At 41.9% G+C, this 23,066-nt stretch overlaps 1 protein-coding gene across 4 annotated transcripts in view; it reads left to right on the top strand.

Annotated features, from left to right (window-relative positions):
- Window positions 1-21,559, top strand: part of RALGPS1 (Ral GEF with PH domain and SH3 binding motif 1) — a 93,527-nt gene extending 71,968 nt beyond the window's left edge. For 2 of the 4 annotated variants that reach the window (XM_068155696.1, XM_068155695.1), the window contains 9 exons: window positions 8,969-9,095; window positions 10,017-10,168; window positions 11,418-11,469; window positions 11,791-11,871; window positions 13,947-14,052; window positions 14,866-14,958; window positions 15,129-15,234; window positions 16,301-16,392; window positions 17,762-21,558. In XM_068155696.1, the coding sequence (XP_068011797.1) occupies window positions 8,969-9,095; window positions 10,017-10,168; window positions 11,418-11,469; window positions 11,791-11,871; window positions 13,947-14,052; window positions 14,866-14,958; window positions 15,129-15,234; window positions 16,301-16,392; window positions 17,762-17,791 (839 nt within the window). In that variant the 3' untranslated portion in view covers window positions 17,792-21,558. Of the gene's footprint in view, window positions 1-8,968; window positions 9,096-10,016; window positions 10,169-11,417; window positions 11,470-11,790; window positions 11,872-13,946; window positions 14,053-14,865; window positions 14,959-15,128; window positions 15,235-16,300; window positions 16,393-17,761 lie in introns of all 4 variants that reach the window. The other 2 variants (XM_068155698.1, XM_068155697.1) reach the window with 2 other exon arrangements.
- The last annotated feature ends 1,507 nt before the right edge of the window (window positions 21,560-23,066 follow it).

The following is a 23,066-nucleotide window of genomic DNA, read 5'->3' as shown; positions in this document are numbered from 1 at the left end:
CAGTATTGATACCAAGTCTAACTAACCTTATTACCATATCAGAGTCCCTTGAGGACCAGTACTCACAGTAGTGTTGCTGTGAACTTCCCCTCTAGAGCCTACAGTGCTCTGTAATGTTGGTTTATTCAAAGGGAGAATTAATATGATGATAGAAACACAGTCTTGAGTCATTCTTACTGCTCCATTCTTCTGTTAGCATTTCCTTCAGCAGCTTGACAGGCTCATGGACTGCTGCATTTCTTGCTCAGACGGAGAGTTCTCACTTATTGCCAGGGCAATGCCTGCCACCAAGAGTTTGTAACACCCACATGAATTTATCAGTGACCTGCACCTGTGTAGCTGCAAAAATGTTACTAATGGAATCCAGTGTGCTTTATTTAAATAAAAAACACACATGACTTCCTGGAAAAGGTTAGCTCAGTAAGCTAGCATGAATTCAAATTGAATTTTAACTAAGCATGAAGGCAATAATTTATTGTTTATTTCACAGCATTAATGTGTAGAAATATAGCCATATGTTTGTCTTGAATCAGTCCAAGCTAAAATACCCAAATATCAGTAATGAAATACTTGACTGTGGGGAGTTAAAAATAACCCATTCAAAGGTATTAAAGTCAACTTTATTTGGACTCAAATTATAGTTTGAGATTATTTCCACTTCAGCTATTGTATGCCAGGAGTAAATCCTTTGCAGTCAGCAAGCTATAACAGTAAGCAGTGGTCTCAAAATATTTCAAGCTGTGGTTTGATGTCCCAATCAACAGTTTAAGGCACAGGAGTCTGAATATAATAATTTTAAGGTAGAATAAATTGTTTTGGCCCATAAGGAGAGTCATCAGTTCTCTTGATAGTCAAGAAATTTAGTATGTTACTAATGGCAGTAAGTCTGGTTGAGTTTTGCAGGTGACACTCCGCCTTTGTATAGGTGTCCATGTATTTCCAAATAAGGAGAAAAGGCTGAATATCATGGTAATAATTCTGAAGTCCTATAACAGGCTTAGATGCAGGGAGCAGTGTTGTCTTCATGTCCTAAAGTACAAGTACTCGTGTTAATGTTGGAAATGGATTTTCCTTCCAAGCATTGTGACTTTATCTTCCATCCAACTTCAAGTTTCTCTCTTTCAAAAGAAGATTAACAGTTTACTTTAGCCAGAGACACTGTGGGTTTCTTTTTTTTTTCTTTATGAGCATGAGGCTCAATAAAAAAAGTTAAATTCTTTAATATTTCTATTTGCAAAGAACTGGAGAAAACCATGTGTCCGTTTTCCACTTTGGTTGCCAGCTGGTTTTCCAGTAAATTCAAAAGGAGGCAGACATCTGATTAAAGTGAATGTCTCACAACAAGCTATGTTTTGTATATTAGTGGCTAAGATGGTCTCATTTAATTACCAAATGCATGTATAATTGTGAATAGTGCTTTCACAGGAAGATTTCATGCCTTCCATAACGCTGCAGAGCTGCTTGTCTCCTGCAAGTAGCATTTAGAAAGGAGCTCTAACCAGTTTAATTGTATGCTTTCAGGAACTGTATGATTCACACAACTTCCTTGGCAGCAGCTTAAGTCTGTTCATTCTGCCTTGCTATGGTTTGAGAGGGAGAGAGAGAAAGTAGCTGGAGAGCTTATAGTATGCTAACTGTTCACAGTTTCCAATGAATTAGCTGTAAAAGCCATCTGTGTTCCTGCAGTGTTGGCTAGGATGTACCCAGCATTTATGGTACAGCTATTAGATTGTTTTGGAACTTAATACCTTTTCCTAGAACAAAAGGAAAAAATGTCTGTAATATATATGGCACATAAGGTAACCTTCTAGGCAGCTAAAGTTCCTTTGAATTTGCACACCAAGCATAGCTCAGTCTAGAAAATTTGACGCTTGTTCTTTTAACATCTGAATGTTCTGTAGGAAAGTTCAGAGCAAAGTGCAGGCCAGAACACAAAAATGGTTACAGGTACATACCATGCTTGTCCTGTCTTGGAAACGATATAAAAAGAGAAAATCATGTTCAAATAACTGCCAGGCCCAGAAAATTAGATCCAATAGTAAGTGATCAAAGAGTGATCTCCATGATTCTGTGATTTTTAATGAACCCCTTTGTTAAAATTAACTTCTACAAGTTCTGTTTTAGCAAAAGCCAGGCCTCAGCTGTGGGCAGCCCTTATTTTTACAGTGGACCCTCACCCCTTCTTTTTCTTCTGGGTTGTTTTTTTTTCCCCCCAAGTAGTTGATGGTATAATTCTCAAGAGAAGACTAAGCAGATCAAAGGTTTTATGTTCCCACCCTACCAGGAATCTGGAGTAATTAATCTGAAACAGGTGTATTCCGTGTTTTTGTTACTGGGGTAAACTTCAGCCCAGTTCGCTGTGCCCGTCCAGCTCTGAGCGCTGCTAAAGAAGATTTAATGCTCGTTTTGATTTCTTAGAAGCAGAACATTTACTGGATGTAGGTATGTGAGGTGTAGAAACTGAAAATGTAGACTGAGAAGGAAGGAAGGCTGGGATGTTTGCACATTTGTAAGCCTCTTGGTAGTAGCTGTACTACACTGTACAGCAGTCCCGGCTTTTTAGAATAAAAACCCCCACGCAGTCATTTTCCATGTAAACACTGAGTTTGACATTTACTTTTGTGCTTTGTTTTACTGGTTGCTTTGGTAACTAATAAATAGTTTGTGCTAAGTGCTTTAGCAGCCAATCGCTCTGTGGATATGAGGATTGTCTAATCCTCCTGCAAGTGCTTGGTTATTGCCTCATGTGCACAGTGTCTGCTTTTTCTTACGCCACGCTTAAGGTAGAAAGGGAAGTTTTCTTCACAGAGGTTTACAGAACATCCAGAAAACTTTGCCCTTTTGTTTTGAACACTTCCAGTCTCTTCCTCTGTGGTACTTTCCCTACAATTTTTTTTACAACCCATTTGAGTACTTTTGAAAGAAATTATTACCAGACAAATGTGTGGGATTCACATGTTATTAGCAACCACTAAATCCAGCCAGAATTCATGTGCTGTGTTTTTTTTCCCTTAGCAGAGCAAAGCTTCACAGAAATTGTAGAAGAATATTCTGTCAAAGCACATACAAAGTTATCAGAGAGAATGATCATGCTAAGTTTTTAACTTGAACACTTTCTATTACTTTCTGTGGCTTCCTTACCAAACAAGTCTCTTTAACATCTACTGATGCTTATTTTACCTACCAAGATGATAGTCCCTCAGAATGTTAACATGCCAAACAGCTAGAGGCTTTTCTGCTGGGGCTATTTCTTTTTATCTACCTACCTATCTATCTATCTGCCCACCTATCTATCTGCCCACCTATCTACCTACCTATCTACCTACCTACCTATCTACCTACCTATCTACCTACCTACCTATCTATCTATCTACCTATCTATCTACCTATCTACCTACCTATCTATCTACCTACCTATCTATCTACCTATCTATCTATCTATCTACCTATCTATCTATCTACCTACCTATCTGCCCACCTATCTATCTGCCCACCTATCTATCTACCTATCTATCTACCTATCTATCTATCTACCTATCTATCTACCTATCTATCTACCTATCTATCTACCTACCTATCTACCTACCTACCTACCTATCTATCTATCTACCTATCTACCTACCTACCTATCTACCTACCTATCTATCTACCTACCTATCTACCTACCTATCTATCTATCTACCTATCTATCTACCTACCTATCTATCTACCTATCTATCTACCTACCTATCTACCTACCTACCTATCTACCTACCTACCTATCTACCTATCTACCTACCTACCTATCTACCTACCTACCTATCTACCTATCTACCTACCTACCTATCTACCTACCTACCTATCTACCTACCTACCTATCTACCTATCTACCTATCTATCTACCTACCTATCTATCTACCTACCTATCTACCTATCTATCTATTGTCTTTCTTCAGAGCAGTCACCTGAAACTATTTCTGCAAGAAGTTATTTTATTGATTAATTGGTTCATGTATTTTGTTGAACCCCACCTGCACAGTTCTCCTGCAGCTATGCTCTAACAATGTCTTCACTTCCAGCATGGATGTTATCCAAGCTCATGCACTACCCTGCAGATCCAGCTGCAAGAAACTAAAAATGTTTTTGCTGAAGCATAAGTCAAGAGTTTTGCACATTTCTCCTGGTGCAGTATAGGTAACATAAATGCTGACAATTAGTGATTCTGTAGAAGTAGCACTTGAAATTGAAAGTATCACTTCTGTTTAGGAAGCATTTGAAGGAAATTCGCTCAAGTGTGCTTACTGTGCAGTCAGAAGTACGTGGGAAATAATGGTTGGTTGTACTGGATCTTGACAGAGTGGCACAGGCAAGAGTGCCCCAGGTTTCTAGTGCACTTGTCTGGCTTGCTGTTGTCCTTGCTAACTGTATTAAATTTGCGATCTTTCCTGTACTGCAATTTCATCTTTCACTACATTGTTAATGTGTTTCTCCTGTGCTGCTCTTGGAGGTGCTGGATAGAGCATTGATGGACAAACTCCTCTAAGGTCCATTTGTATGTTTTGACACTTCTTATATTAACATCAACAAACTTCCCTCTGTGTCTACATGTGATAGGACTAGGGGGAATGGAATGAAGCTGGAGGTGGGGAGATTCAGGCTGGATGTGAGGAGAAGGTTCCTCACCATGAGAGTGGTGAAATCCTGGAATGGGTTGTCCGGGGAGGTGGTCGAGGCCCCATCCCTGGAGGTGTTTAAGACCAGGCTGGCTGAGGCTCTGGGCAGCCTGATCTAGTGTGGGGTGTCCCTGCCCATGGCAGGGGGGTTGGAACTAGATGATCCTTGTGGTCCCTTCCAACCTTGAATGATACTATGATACATCACTTCATTGGTCCTTTTCTGGCAATGACAGCAAAAACACTAAGCCAAAACTGAATGGTGCAGGAAGATTGACCCAGCAGTGGAGGGACACAGGGTGAATGGAGCTTTGCCTCTCTTAAGCTCTACTTGCCCACTAAGGGACCTTGAGATAACAACTCAGCATGATTCACTCTTGTACTTAAATTTATGGGAAGAAAAAAATAGAAGTTAATATGCTCATGTGTTTGAAAGTTCTGCTTTTCATAACTGCTGTTACTGATGGACTTTACAAAAGGTTGACCTACGTGTCAGTGTTTATTCCCTCACTGAAAACCACGCTTTTGGCATTCACCTTTAACTTAGGGTTTTTTTCTTAATGCAAATCTGAACATAGATCAAAGACTCCATCAGAGGCTTCCAAATTATTTTTTATAAATATATCTGTATCTTTTGCTGTTAGAATGGAGGTGGAGGTTAGAATAGGGCAGTAATTACAGCAACAGGAATCATGTGGCAGAAATACAAAAATCTGTTTTATGTTCCCTTTATTCCCAGAGCATGGTATTAGTTCTGAATCCTTTGGAAAAAAAAGAGTCATTTCATTCAATAACCAAAATCATCTTTCTGGCCTCTGCAGCAACAGCCCTTTGCATACTGTTTCCAGAGAGAGAGCAGGCAGACTTCAATTTGTCAGACAGAAATCACAGTATCGCTAAGGTTGGAAGAGACCTCGAGGATCATCGAGTCCAGCCTGTCACCACAGACCTCATGACTAGACCATGGCACCAAGTGCCACGTCCAATCTCTTTTTGAACACCTAAATATACACCTTTTGGGTTTTTTGAGGGGTTGGTATTTTGGGGAGTTGGGGGAAGTGCACACAAAGGGGTAGCCAAAGACTCCGATTCTTGTTCTTGGTTTACTCTTGTCTCAGAAGCAGCCATAACATAGAGGTCTTTTGCATGCTGCATGCATTGCTAGCCTTTAGTGGAATAGTAAAGCAGTGCTCCCAAAAATTAAAGCAATGCTTTCACAACAGCCATCATTCTAGATTTATTAATTTCTTTTTGCAGCATTCTTGATTCTGTGCACAAACAAACAAAAAGAAAATCTTCCTAAGTTCTTTAATGTGTGTTTTGTAAGGAGGTCTTTCTGTTTGAAAGTTTTAATTGTCACCCACTGACTTTGGTTACAATGGCAACAGAGCAGTAAAAATTCACAGCAAAGATTTAACTGGAGAGTCTGTGGCTTGGAATGTCTTTATTGAGTTTGAGAAAGAGAGCTGGTAAGTATTAGTTCTACTTCTTAGCTGTTCACCAGAACATAGGCAATAGCTGAGACTGTTACACCTTCCTGAAAACTTGTTCCATTTTTCATCATACAACTGATTGTCAGTCTTCTGTTTGGATGCTTAGGGTTGGTTTATTGATAGCTTTTTTTACTGGGGGGGGGGGGGGGAGGGAATAAATAAATCTGAACTGTAACTCCTTCACCCTGCTGCTTTCTGGAAAAGCTCTGGAGACTGTAAGCTGTTCACATGTTCTACTGAAGGATTGCAAAAGTAACATTCATTTATAACATTTGAAGGATTATTCATGGAAAAATTATGCAAAGGAAAAAACAGTGAGATCCTTTGGGATATGTGTAAACTTTTCCAAATGTTCTTGCCACAGATCTCGGAGCAGCACTCGGCTCGCTCCGATGAAGCTGTCTCGCGTTCCCTAATGCAAACAAATTCTTAATAATGCTTTAATATTTTTATACATTAGTTTTGTGTATGTCAGCACAGTCTTGAGAATGATGCTGAGAAATAATGAAAACCAAACTCACCCTTGTTCATGCCAGCTGACTGGAAAATCCTGCTAAGAGCGCTTTGTCTCCATGAAAGGCAAAATAACAGAATAGCAATCATGGTAACAGTATGCACTAGGAGGGGAGCCAGGAGAGTAAAGAGGAGAGTTAGCAGTAGCAGATGACTTCACTTATTGGAAAGGAGAAAAAAAAAAAGGGTGCAAAATAACTCAATCTCAAATGAATTTCAATATTGGAATTTTGTTATCAGCAATATCAGGCACGGCTTCCCCAGCTAATTGCTCAGCAGTCTGGTATGTCCGTCACATCCCTTGGGCCGTGCACTTTTCATCAGTATCTCACCACTTGCCCTCTTTGGCATCCTTCTTGGCACAGGCTGTTTCATCTCTTACCCCTTTACAGAAATTAGGTCATCTCCCCTGTGCCCCGTAACTTAGGCTGACATCCTCTGCACCCCACAATTCTTGCTGAACTGAGTGTAGCCTGCAACAGAGGTCCTGACATCTAATGAGAACTCTGAACTTCACAGGTCTTCTTCATGGACATTTGACAGCACAACAGATGCAAAGACTTTGTAATGATTTTTAAGCTCAGATTCTTTTTACCTTAGCACAGGGTTCACAAAGCCAAACACCCTCTATTTCCTTCTCTTGCCTTGAAGATAAGGAGAGTGCAGAACACCATAGAAAATGGCCACTTCAGACAAAGTAATGCCAGCACAGCTGATCTTTCTGTCTTCACTTTATCCCACAAAGCATTTTGGTTTATGTCATCAGAATCTTCACTAAAGAGACCTAACTCTGAGTAAGTCCACTACCTCCTTTCACAGGACTGATGAAAGCAGTTGTGATTGCCATGTATAATAGCAAGGAAGCCAGGCTGGAACTGTTGGCTTATGTTGCAAGGCTCCTATACCCATTTCCACAAATTCCATTGCCCTTGGCATCTCTCACTTTAGCCAGGCAGTGTTTTAACCTGAACTGAAGTCTGATTCTGTAGTTTTCCATTTTCAGCCTGGGATATGCAGTCCTTTTAGACACATTACATCATTTGTTTCAGGGGTTTTGTAACAACCTTTTTCTTTCCTGAAGCTGTCCAGGTAATAAAATCTATTGCTAAAGTCAAGTTATAATGATGAATTTATAAATATTTTTGTGTTGTATTCATATTGGTGCAAATTTCACTCCATGCTTCCTAAATGGGGACCTAATTTCAGGGGGGGAGGGAACAAAAAAAACCCCAAACCAACCAACTAACAAACCCACAAACAACAACAACCCAAAGGAGTGGAGAGTGAAAGCTCAGAAAGAATGTTTTTTGTTGGTAGACAACATCTCTAATTTTTTTTGTAGGGATTCTGATGATAGTTGTATGTGAGTTTTCATGTAGCACAGTTTCTGTCTCTGTCAGTCTGGTACGGGGTGGTTTCAGGTTAGAGGCCAGAAGCTGACTAAGCTAAGGTTGCTGGAACCTCCACAAAGTGGTTCCTGTAATGTAGGGGGAAATGTTTCACAGCTACCTGGGTTGTACCAAGTCTGGAGATAGTTATAGGGCAGACTGCCACTTTCATGACAACTATTCTTACTTCTGTTACAAGCACCAGTGCCCCAACTGAATGGAATCTCAACTATATACCGTGAAGCCAAGAATAGCCTTGCGTTCACTGAGGATGGTGATAGGCCACGGTGTTCTCCACTGTATTGCAGAGTTTACTACCAGCCTTTTGCAAACAGCATCAAGGAACTGCAACAAGAACAGCTTGTCCATGTTTTCCATGAGGCCTCATAAAATCTGTAAAATGAGAGGAAGAATAATTGCAGTGAAGCACTTTAGAGCTCATAGATGATTGAGAAGTAATCCATCTGTCTGGCCATTAGACACATGAAAAGCCCCTGCTTTCTCTTACATGCTCAAGCTGTGAGTCAGTATGAGCAGATTGTTTACAGTTTATTCACAACATGGAGTTGTGAACAAAATTCAAAACATGTGTGAGCATTCCTGCTCACACCCGAAGCACAAACTGACTTTATGGCTCTGCATATTACACTTTGGCACATCCAGCTGTTGTAAGGGTGCCAAGACTTTTTGTAGGAGTTCATTGTTAAGAGTATGTGCAAAGCTGTTTTAAAAATTACTTCCAGATAGTTCTTCAAGAATATGAAGATGGATTTATAACAGAAATGGATGGAATAAGCCTAACACACAAGAAACAGTCCTTCAGAAATGAGCCTTTTGATGATGTGGAACAATTCATCTTAACCAGCCCATGACATTCTTGGGTTTTGCCTAAGTTCAGTGTTTGATGATCTGTGTCTTTTAGGTCCATCTGATGTGTCAGCATTTATGAAATTCAGCAGGAGACCCACATGCCCTGATGCCTCAGTAGCAGCAAGTCTACCTACACCTCCTGTACCAAGGCACAGGAAGAGCCACAGCCTGGGAAACAAGTGAGTACTCCAGGCTGTCTCGCATTCAGGCAATTTCACGCCCCACAAAGGTTTAAGATAGCAGCAGCAGCATTTGAGAGCACTCTGGTATTTGTCTCTGCCATTTCATGTACTGCAAGAGTGCTTCAGGCTTTACTGTGCATTCTCTAGGTTTTCTCTTGACATTTTGTTATTTCTGCTGGCTGTATTCTCTGCTAGTGCCAGACATTGGCAGTACTTGAAAGCTGTGTGTGCACTTTGGTCTGTGGAGTCCTGGTGTGCATAACTGAGGTTTTTTTTTTTCCTCTTCTTTTTTTTTTTAACATCTTGCTAATACATCTAAGGAAGCTTACTGGCTGCTTGGCACACCTGATCATTGAGGAAAGTTGTGACCTTTTGCACTATTTTACCAGGGTAATATGGATTAGAAACATTTTTCTCTCTGATTTACCCAGCCAAGTGAGAGCACCTGCTCTCCCCAGTTAAGGTTTCCATATCTACCAGTTTCAGCACCTACCAAGTTGCACAGTTAACAGGTTATGGAAAAAGAAGTTCACACACATGGCTCATCCCTGGATGGTCACAGACTGTGGATGTGTTAGTAGTGATGCACTGCTAAGCAGGGGCTTAGCTGGGGTCTGTTTCTTCTGGTTTTTCTACCTTTGCCTCCACCCAGGGTGTTACAAGAGAGGAGTCAAAAAACTTAAAGCTTCCTATGTATAGAAATTTAATAATTTTTGCTTACAAACACCACTAAAATCTGAAACTTGGTAGTCAAGGAGTACATGCACAGCAGAGGGAGAGTGTGAGCCATGCCCTTTAGTTGCCTGCTACTTAACGACCTAGTGATAAGGTGAAGTCTGAGTGGAAATATCAGGAGCCAAGGGCTGCTATTAGATGACATCAGGGGGTTTTGCCTTTTTCCTCTCTCCGATTTTCCAGCATGATGTGTCAGTTCAGCGTGGTGGAGAGCAAAAGTGCAACGTTCCCGACGGAGAAGCCACGCCACCTCCTGGATGACAGCGTCCTGGAGTCACACAGCCCAGCCCGCAGCCACCCGCTCAGCTCGCTCTTCACCAACGGCCTCTCCATAGGTAGAGTCTGGGTGGGGAGCCTGTGGCCCTGCTTTTCTGTCCTGGTGCTCTGGAAACTCACTGAGATAGCCAGAAGTAGGGAATTAGGAACATTAGCTCCTGTGCAAAGACTGGCTCCTTTCATGGAGGAAGGTAGATCAGAACTGCTGCTCAGCTGCTGAGTCAACCTTATCTCAGCTTTCCACAGTTACCTACTGGTGGTTTTGGTAAGAGTGGCTCGAAGGGATTTTGTGTGTGCTCTTTGTATGTGCTCTGTGTGTCACACAGAGTGCTTGTCAGCTAAAAAAAGTGCTGCTGAAAAGTGGATCTATATTTTGAAAGCCATCTTTTCACAAAGCAAACTTCAGTTTTAACAGTGTGCTTTAGAAGAGGGGAGAGTGGTTCAGTTGTGCTATATTGGGACTTCAAAATAAACCTAAAATGAACTCGTGAATGAGGGTGTCATGACAATTACATTATGGTAATATAATTACTCAACTAATTACTGTAATTAAAAACTGACTGAGAGTCTGTATTCTTAGCAAGGGAAAGCCACCTTTTAAGTGACTCAAGCTGTTTCTGGAGTAGCAAACAGACTGTGAAGGATACCAAGTTACTTGGTCAAGAAGAGTTTGACACCAAGCTGATCTATAAACTTCTGCAAGTACAGGCATGGCTCACTGTGGTGTTATACTGAGCATTAAAAGATCAATCCTGGGCAAATTAAAATTGTGAGCTAAACAGCTGTGCCAGGAAGGAAGGGACAAATCATTCATGGGCTTGGAGGAGATGTAAGGAGTGAAGACCATCATGTTGATTTGTTGTGGCTTCTATCAGCAGTATACAGCTGCCATGTCCTGTGCTACAGGTGTGCTTCCTTGTTGAAAACAAACAATGCTAAAGTCTGTTAACTGTAACTGACTGACACATTTTGGGGTAGAAATATTGCCTTACAAAGTAAGTGGATTTTGTCTTCTTGAAGTGCTCAGCTTTTGATGGAAAAGCAGTATGATGAAGTAACATGTAGATGTCTGGTATTTAAACACAGCAGTGAATGCTTCATTCATCAGTGAGATGTCATAAATGGGAAGGTTCTTTCAATTTGAGATTTTACCATGAAACTCTATAAAGGCTTCAACTTTGAAACATGGTTTGAGTAAGCAATTTCCATGGTACTGTATCAAGATTATGCTGGTGATCCACATACACTGGCTTTGTATTTTCCCTTGGGTGGTTTTCTCACTCCTTCTCTGTACTACTCTCTTTCTAGATAGCAGTGAAAGCTCAGAATTTAGTGAGGAGCTGCCGTCAGGGCTTGAAAGGTGAGTTAGACTTCATGTACACTCACTGAGCACTCTACAGACTTAGCTAAGACATTCATGAATGATCCCTAACATAGGTAAGCCCTAAATCAATAGTTATTTTTACCAAATCATTGATTAGTTAGGGGGAGGAAAAAAAAAAAAAGAGAGAGAAAAAAGAAAGGCAAAACTTTTGAAATACAGCACTGTAAAGTTATTGTGGTTTACTTCCCATGGAGCTGAAAAGATTGGGAACTATCTCTGTCATGTTTACCAAACCCTAACTTGGTAACTAGTCTCAGACTAGAATTTCCCTCATCAGATATTTGCATTCACAAACAGGGGTCGTTTATATGCCACGCTGGGGCCTAACTGGAGGGTACCGATCCGGAATTCTCCTAGGAGTCGAAGCTGTGTCTACAGGTACAGTTCAGGGTCTGCCTTGCTCAGTCTATGGTGCTAAACTTCCATCTGGGTCTCTACGCTCCCCTAGCCTAATGCATTCTGTGTCCCAAAGCATCCTTGTATGACCATATCAACTCATGGGAGTCTTTCCCTCCTGCTTGTAAAAATCCCTGCTAAAGCAAGGCTACGGCCCACCCAAATGAAGTTTAGTTTATATTTGCCTGCCACGTGGCAGAAAACTAGCGTTTACTTTGGGGGTTATGGCATCACAGGAGCAGTTTTGTCTTGAAGGCCACCTTTGCCTTCTGTGATAAATAATGGTATTAGAAGGATATCCTCTTGGCCCTGTCTCAAGAATTTTATTTCCTGATTTACAGGTCAGCTACCCATAGCATCTTTTTGCTATCTGATAAGTTGATTTTGTAGGGTAAAAAGGTGTACCTTGGACCCTGAGTCAGAGAGGGAGGGTCTGCAGTGCTGTATGTAGCAGGCACTCCCAATGTTGCTAGTCACTGAGACATGGTCCTCTCAGAGGTAACCCATTTACAGGCCAAAGAGAGGTAATGTGCAGAATTATGTATAGCTAGAGGGATAAAACTCATTCATTGCATCCATACCTGACCTGGACTTGATAAATGCTGTGGCGGTGGGAAGTGAAGAAGTGTATATGAACAGTACAGAAAACAGGGCCCTGAAACAGTCTTCTGCAAGTACTGAGATTTAGTTGGAGTTGAAATCCAGTCAGTTCTCATTTTGTATAAATCAGTTTGCTTCAGCCATTGCAGAAATGTTGATATAATGTGCACGTGTTAAGTGCAGTGTTTCACTTGAGCAGTAACATCTGAGAGCAGCACCAGGTAGAAGTTGGGCAGGATTTAAAATGCATACATTATACATGAGTAAAGGAATCCATCTTGGAAGAGTATTTCAGCTCTTATACCTGCTTCTGGAAAATATTCCTAACCCATCCATGGTGGATTTGTTTCACAAAGCTATACAAGTAGAATTACACAAGAAGGTACAAGTGTGAAAATTCACAAAGGACAATACACCCTAAAACACATTTCTTATCTACTGTCAGGTAATTCTAATGCTTGTCTTCATTCTTCCTTTTCTGGAACCTTCTACTGCTTCTCAGAAAACTAGAGCTGACAACATTACAGGTCAGCACAGACCAGACAATTCCATTTACTGGAAGATGATGCACCAGCCAGTTTGAGATGCTTCTCTTCCATAGGTGGTGTTGATGTGTGCATCACTTCCACCAGCACGAGTTTATATGACATTATCACACTGCACAGCTGAGCGGTAGATCACAGACATGCCTTTTATCCTTGTGTTCATTACTTGACATGATTTAGTTGGCTCTGGTGAACTTCATTGTCCCTTAGAAGAATATCAGGGCTGGGATCACACGGTGATGAAGAGAGCAGCAGGTAATTCTGAGAGATCAGCACTTACCAATCACTCTTTGGTTGTTATATTCTTGATGGCTGTTTACTTTTCTAACTTAGCCTGTGCTTGGGTTCTTTCAGTTACAGCACTTTTTCACTGTTGTATGTGGGAACTTCTGTATTCATCCTGGGAAAGGAAAATAAAACTCTTTTAGTCACTGTACAATAAATTATTTGACATTATGACCTTGTTTATTCAACTTTGTTCTTAGAAACCACTGTAATCTCTTGCATTCTTTTTGATACCTAAAGATTGCTTTAAGATAGAATTACATTTGTAGGAGCTCTTATTGCCAAAGTTTTAAGCCATAAGTTTCCAGAACTCTAAATAATTTGTGTAACTTACCAGAATGAAACAGTAAACAGTCTGTTTCCTCTTAGGCTTTGAGCCTCAATATTCATTCTGGTTTATTTTTTCATGTCTAAGCCTCCAGAGTAGAACCTTTTATTGATTTGCTGTTTTTCAAAGATCCTGGTTCCTGTTTGATATCTAAGTCTGCAAAATACATATCACACAGTCAAGTGTCAGATGATACAACATATGTATGGCAATGCTTATGTTTAGAGATAAATTGTATCGCTTGCTTCTTGCCCTTTTTTGGCTGCTCAAATACCTATGGCAGTGTTTTGTCTCTCCAGCCCAACAGGGGCCTGCAGCTGCACACTGGGTAGTTCTACAGGAGTCATTACCATGGAAGGGCCCTTAAGAAGAAAAACATTGCTCAAAGAAGGCAAGAAACCTACTGTAAGTGATTTTAATTCTGATTCTTCCTATGATTCTAATTCAGTGCCAGCTGCTTTCATTCCCAAGATTGAATTGAACCTGCAGCCTGACACCACACAAAACAGTGTCCCTTGTTATTATCAATTGTCAGGCCATTTGCTGTTCAGAGTTGGAGTGAGTTATAGCAAGGTTGTAACCTTTGTATGGCATTTGAGCTGCAGCAGTTTTGCTTCTCCCTGCATTTACAAGTAAAGTCCTTCCTACATCCTGACAGCAAAGCCAAGGGTAAAGCAGCTCTGTAAATCAGCAGATTTCTGTGAGGGCAGAAATTCAGTAGCATGATGAAATGAGAAGGCTACAGGGCAGAAAAAGCCCAGCAGAGTCCATATTTAACCTGAATTCACAGGTGTCACATGCTTCTGGTCCCTGTGCATTTGCTGAATTTTTTTGTTTTCTTTAGAGTTCATTCATACTTTTTATGTGCAGCCCTACTGTTCAGATTTGAAGAATTGCAGAGCTAGCATCTCAATAAATGTTACTGATCAAATGCTAAACTCTAAGATCTGTCCATTAGAAGGCAGCACACTGCTTTGCTGTGAAGCCATCAGTCCTGGTACTTTTGTGAGATCCCCAAATAAGATGGATTGTATTCACAGCCTGCCAGCCAGATTCAGGTGTCTGAGCTGATTTACCCCAGGAGACACTCTTTATCTAACTCTCCATTCCTTGCTTCTGAAATTAACTTGGATAGCACTTGGACTTGCTTGTGAATAGATTTCTGAAATGTTGGAGATATATGTAGAGATTTTCCTACCTTTTTCTTCTCTCATTCAGCTCTCCTCATGGACTAGATACTGGGTTATGCTTTCAGGATCAACTCTCCTGTACTTTGGAGCAAAATCTTTAAGAGGCACTGAAAGAAAACACGTAAGCTTTACATTTGTTCTACGACCGAAAAATACTCATTCATAAGCAGTTCTGGAAGGGTGTCAGAAGTGCATCTGCCATTCCAGGCTAAGCCATCTGCTTGCATAACATGTACAGTCAAAAGTGAATCCCTGCTGCAGTCTGAGCTGTGACTGATTTGTCTCTTCCAGTATAAATCTACACCGGGTAAAAAAGTCTCCATCGTGGGCTGGATGGTGGCGCTGCCGGACGACCCTGAGCATCCTGATATTTTCCATCTAAATAACCCTGACAAAGGTAGATGTTGCAGGATGGACATTGTCTGTGTTCTGTTTCTGTGACAGGGAGCAGTTTCATCTCTGTTAATGAGTTTGTAGGTTGCAGAACTTGCAGTGACACTCACTTGAAAGACAGAAGAGGGAGACTTTCGATACGAATTTTCAAGGAGGCGTACAAATGACATGGAACTTACTTCTGCAGTGTGCTGTGGTGCCCACAGGGGCAGTGCTGCATCTTGACAGTTAATGTGAGTTTTGCAGAAGTTGCCCAACCAATGGGAGATTCCTGCATGTCCCTGTGCCTGCACAGCCTGATCTCCAGCTTTCTGAGCAGCTTTCTTAAAATTGGTCAATGTCAAATCTTCATTTCCAGAGGCCAAAAGAAGTATTACGAAAAGTATTCACACATCAAACCATTTGCCCAAAAAAAAAGCCTTTTAAGTAATTGCTAATTACTTTTCAGTACTTAATTTTGAAGGGCCATAGCTCTCCCACCTGGATTACACTTCAAAAACTTCAAAATATCAGAAAGCCCCCAGAGGTACTTTGCTCTTTGAGTGCTTAAATAAAGATTTTTTGATGCTTCCTTTCTTTGACATTTTCAACTTTGAGGCTGGACATGGATTTGAATTTGCAGTCCAACATCCATGGGTGTTGACTAAACTGCACAACTTGTGCAAGAAACAAAAACAAGGCACAGAGGAAACCTGCAAGAGGACTTTGAAGAAAACTTAAGTTCACAAATACCAAAACCATTCATAAGAAGTTTAGCACTGACCAGGAGTAAATTAGTTGTGACCTAAGTGCTCTTTCCTGTGGCTGCAATTTGGCTTCTGCCTATATGCTCCCCTAAGCTTTGCAGGCCACAGATGTTCTCATACTCCCTTCACCCAAGGACTGTTGGATAATGTGCCTCACATGGACTCTGTTATATGAGCAGCAGAGCCTGTTTGAGCATTTGAGGTGCAAATTAAAGCCCTGGACTGAACTGTTAATTTGGTTTCTGCACAGAAATTGTAATCCCTTGAAGCTACACTACATGTCTGCCTGCAAATTTAGAGCCTTTGATTTTCTTGTTTTTGTAGGCAATGTTTACAAGTTCCAGACTGGTTCAAGGTTTCATGCAATATTATGGCATAAGCATTTGGATGATGCATGCAAAAGCAACAAGCCTCAGGTAAGGCTGTGAAACTTCTCTCTACCCATTTCTGTCCTGTTTTCGAGAAAATCATTACTACAAAAAGATAGCTTGTAACACAAATCAGGCCCTGTGCAAATTCAATCACCTTAACAGCATATAACCTCTACAGTCACTGCTTCAAGGGAGGTAACCCCACCTGTACGTCAGGAGAGGCTTTCTCACAGTCAAAGCAAGCACACATCCTGCATTTACTCCAGTGACTGAAGCTGTAAGTGCCACTGAAGAGAGGATCCTATAAAATGTTCTCTTTGTCCTTTACATAGCAGCCTCCTTGTCCTCTGGAGGCAAATGCTCATTCTTGAAAGGATTTACAAAGGTTATGTTAATAGGATACAGATCCATAGAGAACCTGAACCAGGATGCAGCGTAAGAATCTTCACACACTCACATTTGCCCCCAAGCATGCTGATGCCATCTTGGAATACTTTGGCTGGATTTGGTCCATTAATAGAAAAATCATTAGTCTCTACCTTTCTGGTATGGGATTAGCCCTCTTTTGGATCTTCTTGGGGCTGACTAAATTTTCCACATTGGATAATAAATTATTAGCCCTCTCTGGTTTGTAACCTTGCAGTTTTTTGGGGTCGGAGTGGCTGGAGAGCTCCCAAACAGAGAGGGACCTGGGTGTGCTGATCGACAGCCACCTGAATATGAGCCAGCAGTGTGCCCAGGTGGCCAGGAGGGCCGATAGCATCCTGGCCTGCATTAGGAATAGTGTGGCCAGCAGGAGCAGGGAGGTCATAGTGCCCCTGTACTCTGCTTTGGTTAGGCCACACCTTGAATACTGTGTCCAGTTCTGGGCCCCTCAGTTTAAGAAGGACATCGAAACACTTGAAGGTGTCCAGAGAAGGGCAACAAGGCTGGGGAGAGGCCTTGAGCACAGCCCTGTGAGGAGAGGCTGAGGGAGCTGGGATTGTTTAGCCTGGAGAAGAGGAGGCTCAGGGGTGACCTCATTGCCCTCTACAACTACCTGAAGGGTGGTTGTAGCCAGGAAGGGGTTGGCCTCTTCTCCCAGGCAAGCAGCACCAGAACAAGAGGACACAGTCTCAAACTGCGCCAGGGGAGGTTTAGACTCGAGGTGAGGAGGAAGTTCTTCACCGAGCGAGTCATTCGTCATTGGAACGGGTTGCCCAGGGAGGTGGTTGAGTCATCGACCCTGGAGGCATTCAAGGGGAGATTGGACGTGGCACTTGGTGCCATGGTCTAGTCATGGGGTCTGTGTTGATAGGTTGGACTCGATGATCCTCGAGGTCCTTTCCAACCTAAGTGATACTGTGATAGTTTTCTCTGTGCTGTAAGAGGCTCGGGAGCATTGTGTTGCTGAGTAATTTCTGTTCTCTTCCAGATACCTGCTAATCTAATGTCATTTGAATAATCTGCTCTCCTGCCTGGTGTGACTTCAAGTGCCAAACTGCAGGCTGTTGTTCTCTGAGGAGGAAGAGGAGAATGGTTTTCCTGACATGAGCCAGCCACAAATATTTCAGCACTTTCCTGTGTAACTTGAAAGTGATTCTGACACCGCTTTTAAAAGCAGAAAGTGAATGTTGTCCTTAGGACCAGATGTAGTCTCATGCACTGAGTGAAAACAGACAAGTTAGATGGACAGAAGATTAATCCTGACTCCTGCAGGATTGTAGAGCCCTTGACTTTTTGTGGTCAGAGACTGCCATGAACTGACGTTTGACCACGAACTGAGCATCACATCTTCTGCCAATTCTTTTTTAAACGGTTCTTTTTATTGTTAAGCTGCTTTGTGTGACTGAACAATATTTGGCCCATGTTGGGTTTCAATTCTTTCTAATGCACAGAATGATTGACAGTGTTAACTTGCTGCAAAGTGTCAATTAGGATAGAAAATTGTGGAACAACATTTTTATAATCTTAAGTGCACTGAGTTGCTTGGCAATGTGGCTGCCTCAGATTTTGTATCAAATCTCTGGACACTTCTGCTGTTCACATTTGAGCTATTTGGGAAAAATGTATTTTGGCACAGGACAGTTGGTTTTCTTTTCCTTCAGTTCTTGGGGGTGCTCTGGCAGTGGATTTAAGGCCATTTAAACATAGGCTGTGCTAAAGGCTGTCTTTCATTCTCTCGCTTAGAGGCATAGTTGTTTACAAGTTTGGGGGTTCTTCAGTTTGAATGTTGCTCATCTTAAATGCCTTGGTGCAGTGAAGCAGGTGCTGGGGTGTTATGTATCACGAGGCCCTGGCTCCTCAGAAGGAGGAGATTGATGCTCCTGTTCTGTCTTTCTGCAGCTGACTCTGCTCTGCTCAATTCCATACATGATCACCTTTGTGATACACAGCACTAGCACATGGTACCACTGCTGCTGGCAGTGGAAGCTAAGGAAGACTGACAGCGGAGCAAGTTCACAGAAGCCTCCACAAAAGCATCTGGAGAAAGTGAATGTAACTGAGCCTTTTCCTCTGACAGAACTCTCTACACCCATAGCTGTATCTCAGCTGTGCCCTAGCGCTCCTGTGGTCAGGTTTTTTTCTGTTCCCATACTAAGTTCAGCACTTACTCTGCTTGAAACTCTTTTTGCCATGAGGCACCAGAATTCATCCAGAAAACCTCATCTGAGTTTCCCAAGATTGCCTAGAGGAGAAGTTTGCAAGTCAACCTGTGTCTTACACACTGTAGAAAGCTGGAAATCGGTTTCCTTGAACAGAACCTCTATTAGAACAAACTCCCTGGCATTAGTAGCATCAGGTTTGAACCATGTGCAGAAAGGTGACCAAGTTGGTGCCACCCTAACCAGAGCTGCTCAAGTCAAGAGGGTTTTTTAATGTAACATTACTAAGGTTTTCTTAATGTAACTTTCCCCTTTAAAAGGGAATAACCTGATCTGTCTTCAATATAAAGGACATTTAAAATGGATCCCTTACTAGCATGAAATGAACTTGCATTAGAAACACATAAATGCTTACTCATGTGATGTAGTGGAAAGGAACACCAGTAAGGACTTGTGAGATGGTTTCCAGCATATTGTAATTGAGATAAACTAATGAGTGCTGGAACCATGTCCAGTTATGCTTAACAAGCCTCCTTTGGAAGGAGCAGTAACTGCTGGCTGATAGAGTAGCAGTGGAGTGATCCTGTACACTTGGAATTGAATAGCTTTTAGAATGTAAGGGTCTCTGAAGCATTATATATGTTACTGTATGTACAAAAGGTAGTCTTCCAGCCTTCAAAAACATACTTCTACTCAAAACTATGACCCATAGATGCTCTTGGAGCAGCCATAAAGGTGTCCATTTCCACTCTCTTGTAAAACAGAGTCCCAACAGAATGGAAGCATCTTCGCCAGCAACGCTGATGGGCTCCAAAACAGCCTGGCAGGAATGAGCAGCAGTGTTTCTGAATTACTCTTACCCCTAGGCACTTACCACTGGCAGAAGATGAATCTGTGAAGAATGAAACCCTCCAGTTCTACTCAGTCCTCAAGCTCAAATCCTACTCAAAACCTTGGAGTTTGGAAAATATGTCAAAATTAACTTCACCTCCCTAGCACTGGTGGGTTTTTTGAATGTAAAAAGCATTACACAGGGAGAGATGAACACAACAAATAGTATTTACACACCAGTCAGGTAAGCATCTGTCAGTACAGCACAGTTGTGAAATTGCTGCAAAACAGAAACCCGGTGTAGGCTGTGTAGGGCTATTACTAAAACACCTTAAACCCATTTTAAATGTGGATTACGAGTATTAAACAGTTAGTAGCTGCCAATGTAATGTTTTATGCTGTTATCTGGTACCATTTGCTGTCACCTGGTACCTCTAAAGCTGCTGTTGAAGTACAACATAACTGCGTATCAGCGCCCATCAACACAGCATTCTCACAGGAATACCACAAACCGTGGAGCTTCTCATCCCTCAGAGAGAATAGCTGAAGCCACTGTGGGAAAGCAAACAGGATCTCAGAACTCTCTTCAGACTTGTGAAGATAATCAATGTCTGTAGGGCCATATCATGAACTTGCTGATGTGCAGTGTTGCTGGAACTCAGTGCCAAAATGCATGGGGGTTTGGTTTTTTTCCAAATAGCACTAAAACGAGGCAAAGAAAGTAGTCCCCAGACGGTGACTTCCTTGTCACATAATGTAAACTGATTTCAACATTTTTTTGGTTTGTTTATGTGTGGAAAAACTGGTTTGCACTATTTTTGGCTGTTATTTTCCAGCAGTCCACTGCATGCCATTTGTGTAAGGATTCTTTCTATGACTCTTGTGAACTGTCTCACCCATAAATAACCCCGGCGTTGGAACCTAGGTTTTTTCTGGCAAAGTATTTTGTTACCTCAGTCTTGTATCAAGTTGCTGTATTTTTCAGTTTGTTACATTGATAATGATTGTTTCACTAATTAAATACTTTAATGTAAAAAAAAAAAAAGGAAAATATATAAAAAAGGCAAAAAAAAAAAGGTTGTTTACTTCAGCTGCAGTCGCATTTGGTTGTAAGTTTGAAGCTGTGCAGAGTATGTATGCTCTTGACCAATAAAGCACTCTGGAAAAGAGGAGTAGCAGAGAGGCAGAAGGAACATTTTAGCCCAAAGGCAGCAGAAGTTTTATTTGTGAGTACTGAATGGTCCTCACAAATAAAAGAAATGAGTTGAACACACTTGACAGATCAATAAAGGAGTTGAACAAGACTTCAGTGCACAGTGTGTAGCTGTTTGACCCACCCCCCAGCTATTAAAATTAGCTGGTGGTGTTGATTGACCTACTGCAACAGGACCCTTTGGGTGAAATGGTGATAGGATAAGAGGGAACAGCTTTAAGCTTGAGGAGGGAAGATTTTGACTGGAGATTAGGGACAAATTCTTCACAGTGAGGGGGGGTGAGACACTGGAACAGGTCGCCCAAGGAGGTGGTGGATGCCCCTTCCCTGGAGGTGTTCGAGGCCAGGTTGGATGAGGTCTTGAGCAACCTGGTCTAGTGGAAGTTGTCTCTGCCCATGGCAGAAGGGTTGGAAGTAGATAATCTTCAAGGTCCCTTCCAACCTAAACCATTCTATGAATCATCTATAAGTACAACAGAATCAAAATTTCTAGCAGAAAACTGAAAACCCCTCTGATTTGCAGTTCTTTCAAGTGGGATTTAGTAAGTCCAAAGAAGAAAAGATTAATATATCCTATTGTTTTCCCAAGAAAAGTATTTTACCATTGGCAAACTTGCCCTTTGACTTGAAAAGCCAGGTGAGGTTCTTTGCACTTGCAGTTAAGCTTTTTTGCATACTCACATTGTCAACTCCACCCAGGGAAAGCACGAGGAAAAAGTGTTTCATCCCCTGCTGAAATGATCTGCCCTGCCTTACACAGCACAGCAGTGCAGATGTGTAGTTGTATCTGCTGGGATTAAAACCTGAAGTTTCCTTTCTGATTTCAGTACTGAATTCAAGGTTCAGTCAGAACCTTGAAGTGCTGAGCACAGCTGACAGGACTAGTCTAGCCATCAGGTGTTCAGTAGAACTTTCTGTTGGGAAAGATGGATGTAGAAACAACAATCAGTGTCCATGTTCTTTGATAACTTCTTAGACATACTGACTTTTGATCCCCAGGGGTAAAAAAACATAGAATGGTAGGGGTTGGAAAGGGACCTCCAGAGAGGAGGAAGGAAGGCAAGAGAACAGCAAGGATGAGCAAAGACCTGCTGGAAAGAGTATAGGGGTTGGAAGTGACCTCCAGAGAGGAGGAAAGGAAGGCAAGAGACCAGCAAGGATGAGCAAAGACCTGCTGGAAAGAGTATAGGGACATTGGTTAGTTATTTAGGGATGGGGTCAGGAAGGCCAAGGCATAGCTGGAGCTGAATTTGAAAGGGACTAACTAAGCTGCTATAGGTGTGTCAGCTAGAAAAGGAAGGTCAAAGAAAGTGTTGACCCATCAATGATCTTGACTGGTAAACATTAATAAGGGAAGACTCAAGTACTCCATGTTTTTGCTTTGGTCTGCACTGGCAGCCTCTTCCCACACTGCTCAAGTAGGTGGACTGCAAGGCAGGGACTGGGTGTGGTGGAATGATGCTGCCAAAGCATTAGCAGAAGTGTGGTTAACCAGGAGCTTGTAAAAGCACATCTTAACAGAGCTGTTACTACATGGAAGAAACATTTAAAAAGCAAATCGAGTTAGAATCAAGTGAGAATGATTTACATGAGCAACCAAAGAGGCAAAAGGGTAAGGGATACCTGCACATTGAGTCAGGAGGTTCAGAGTAAAACCCCCTTGCTTTCTGAACTACACCGAGGGGAGTCTAGCTGTTGCTGGGTCCAGACACAGTCCCAGACTTGGTCAATGATTTACACCTGATGGAATTAACTACATAGATTCATCCTGCTATCAGTCCTGCAAGAAGGATCTATTGAAGGGTGAAGAAGGATCTCCGTCTCAGGTAAGGAATCCCAAACCTTGAGAGGTATCCCCACTCAAAGGGAGAGCCTCCTGGCATGCAGTCCGACTGCAATATAGGGAGAACTCAAACTGGGCTCATCCAAAGATCTAAAAAAGGTTTTGCCTCATGGAGCAAACTTGAGAGCTGCTGTGGCTCAAGGGTAGATCACCACCATGCAGCCACACTGCCCTGCAGGGACAGCTCAGAGGAGGTTCACTGTCATATTTAGGGAAAGAAGTGTTTGGCTCATAGTCAAACTGCACA

The sequence above is a fragment of the Melanerpes formicivorus genome, unplaced genomic scaffold (genome assembly GCF_026170545.1).
Source record: "Melanerpes formicivorus ecotype bairdi unplaced genomic scaffold, bMelFor1.0.p_v2 SCAF_33, whole genome shotgun sequence".
NCBI classification, from domain to species: Eukaryota; Metazoa; Chordata; class Aves; order Piciformes; family Picidae; genus Melanerpes; species Melanerpes formicivorus.
This window is presented reverse-complemented; position numbering and strand designations above follow the sequence as displayed.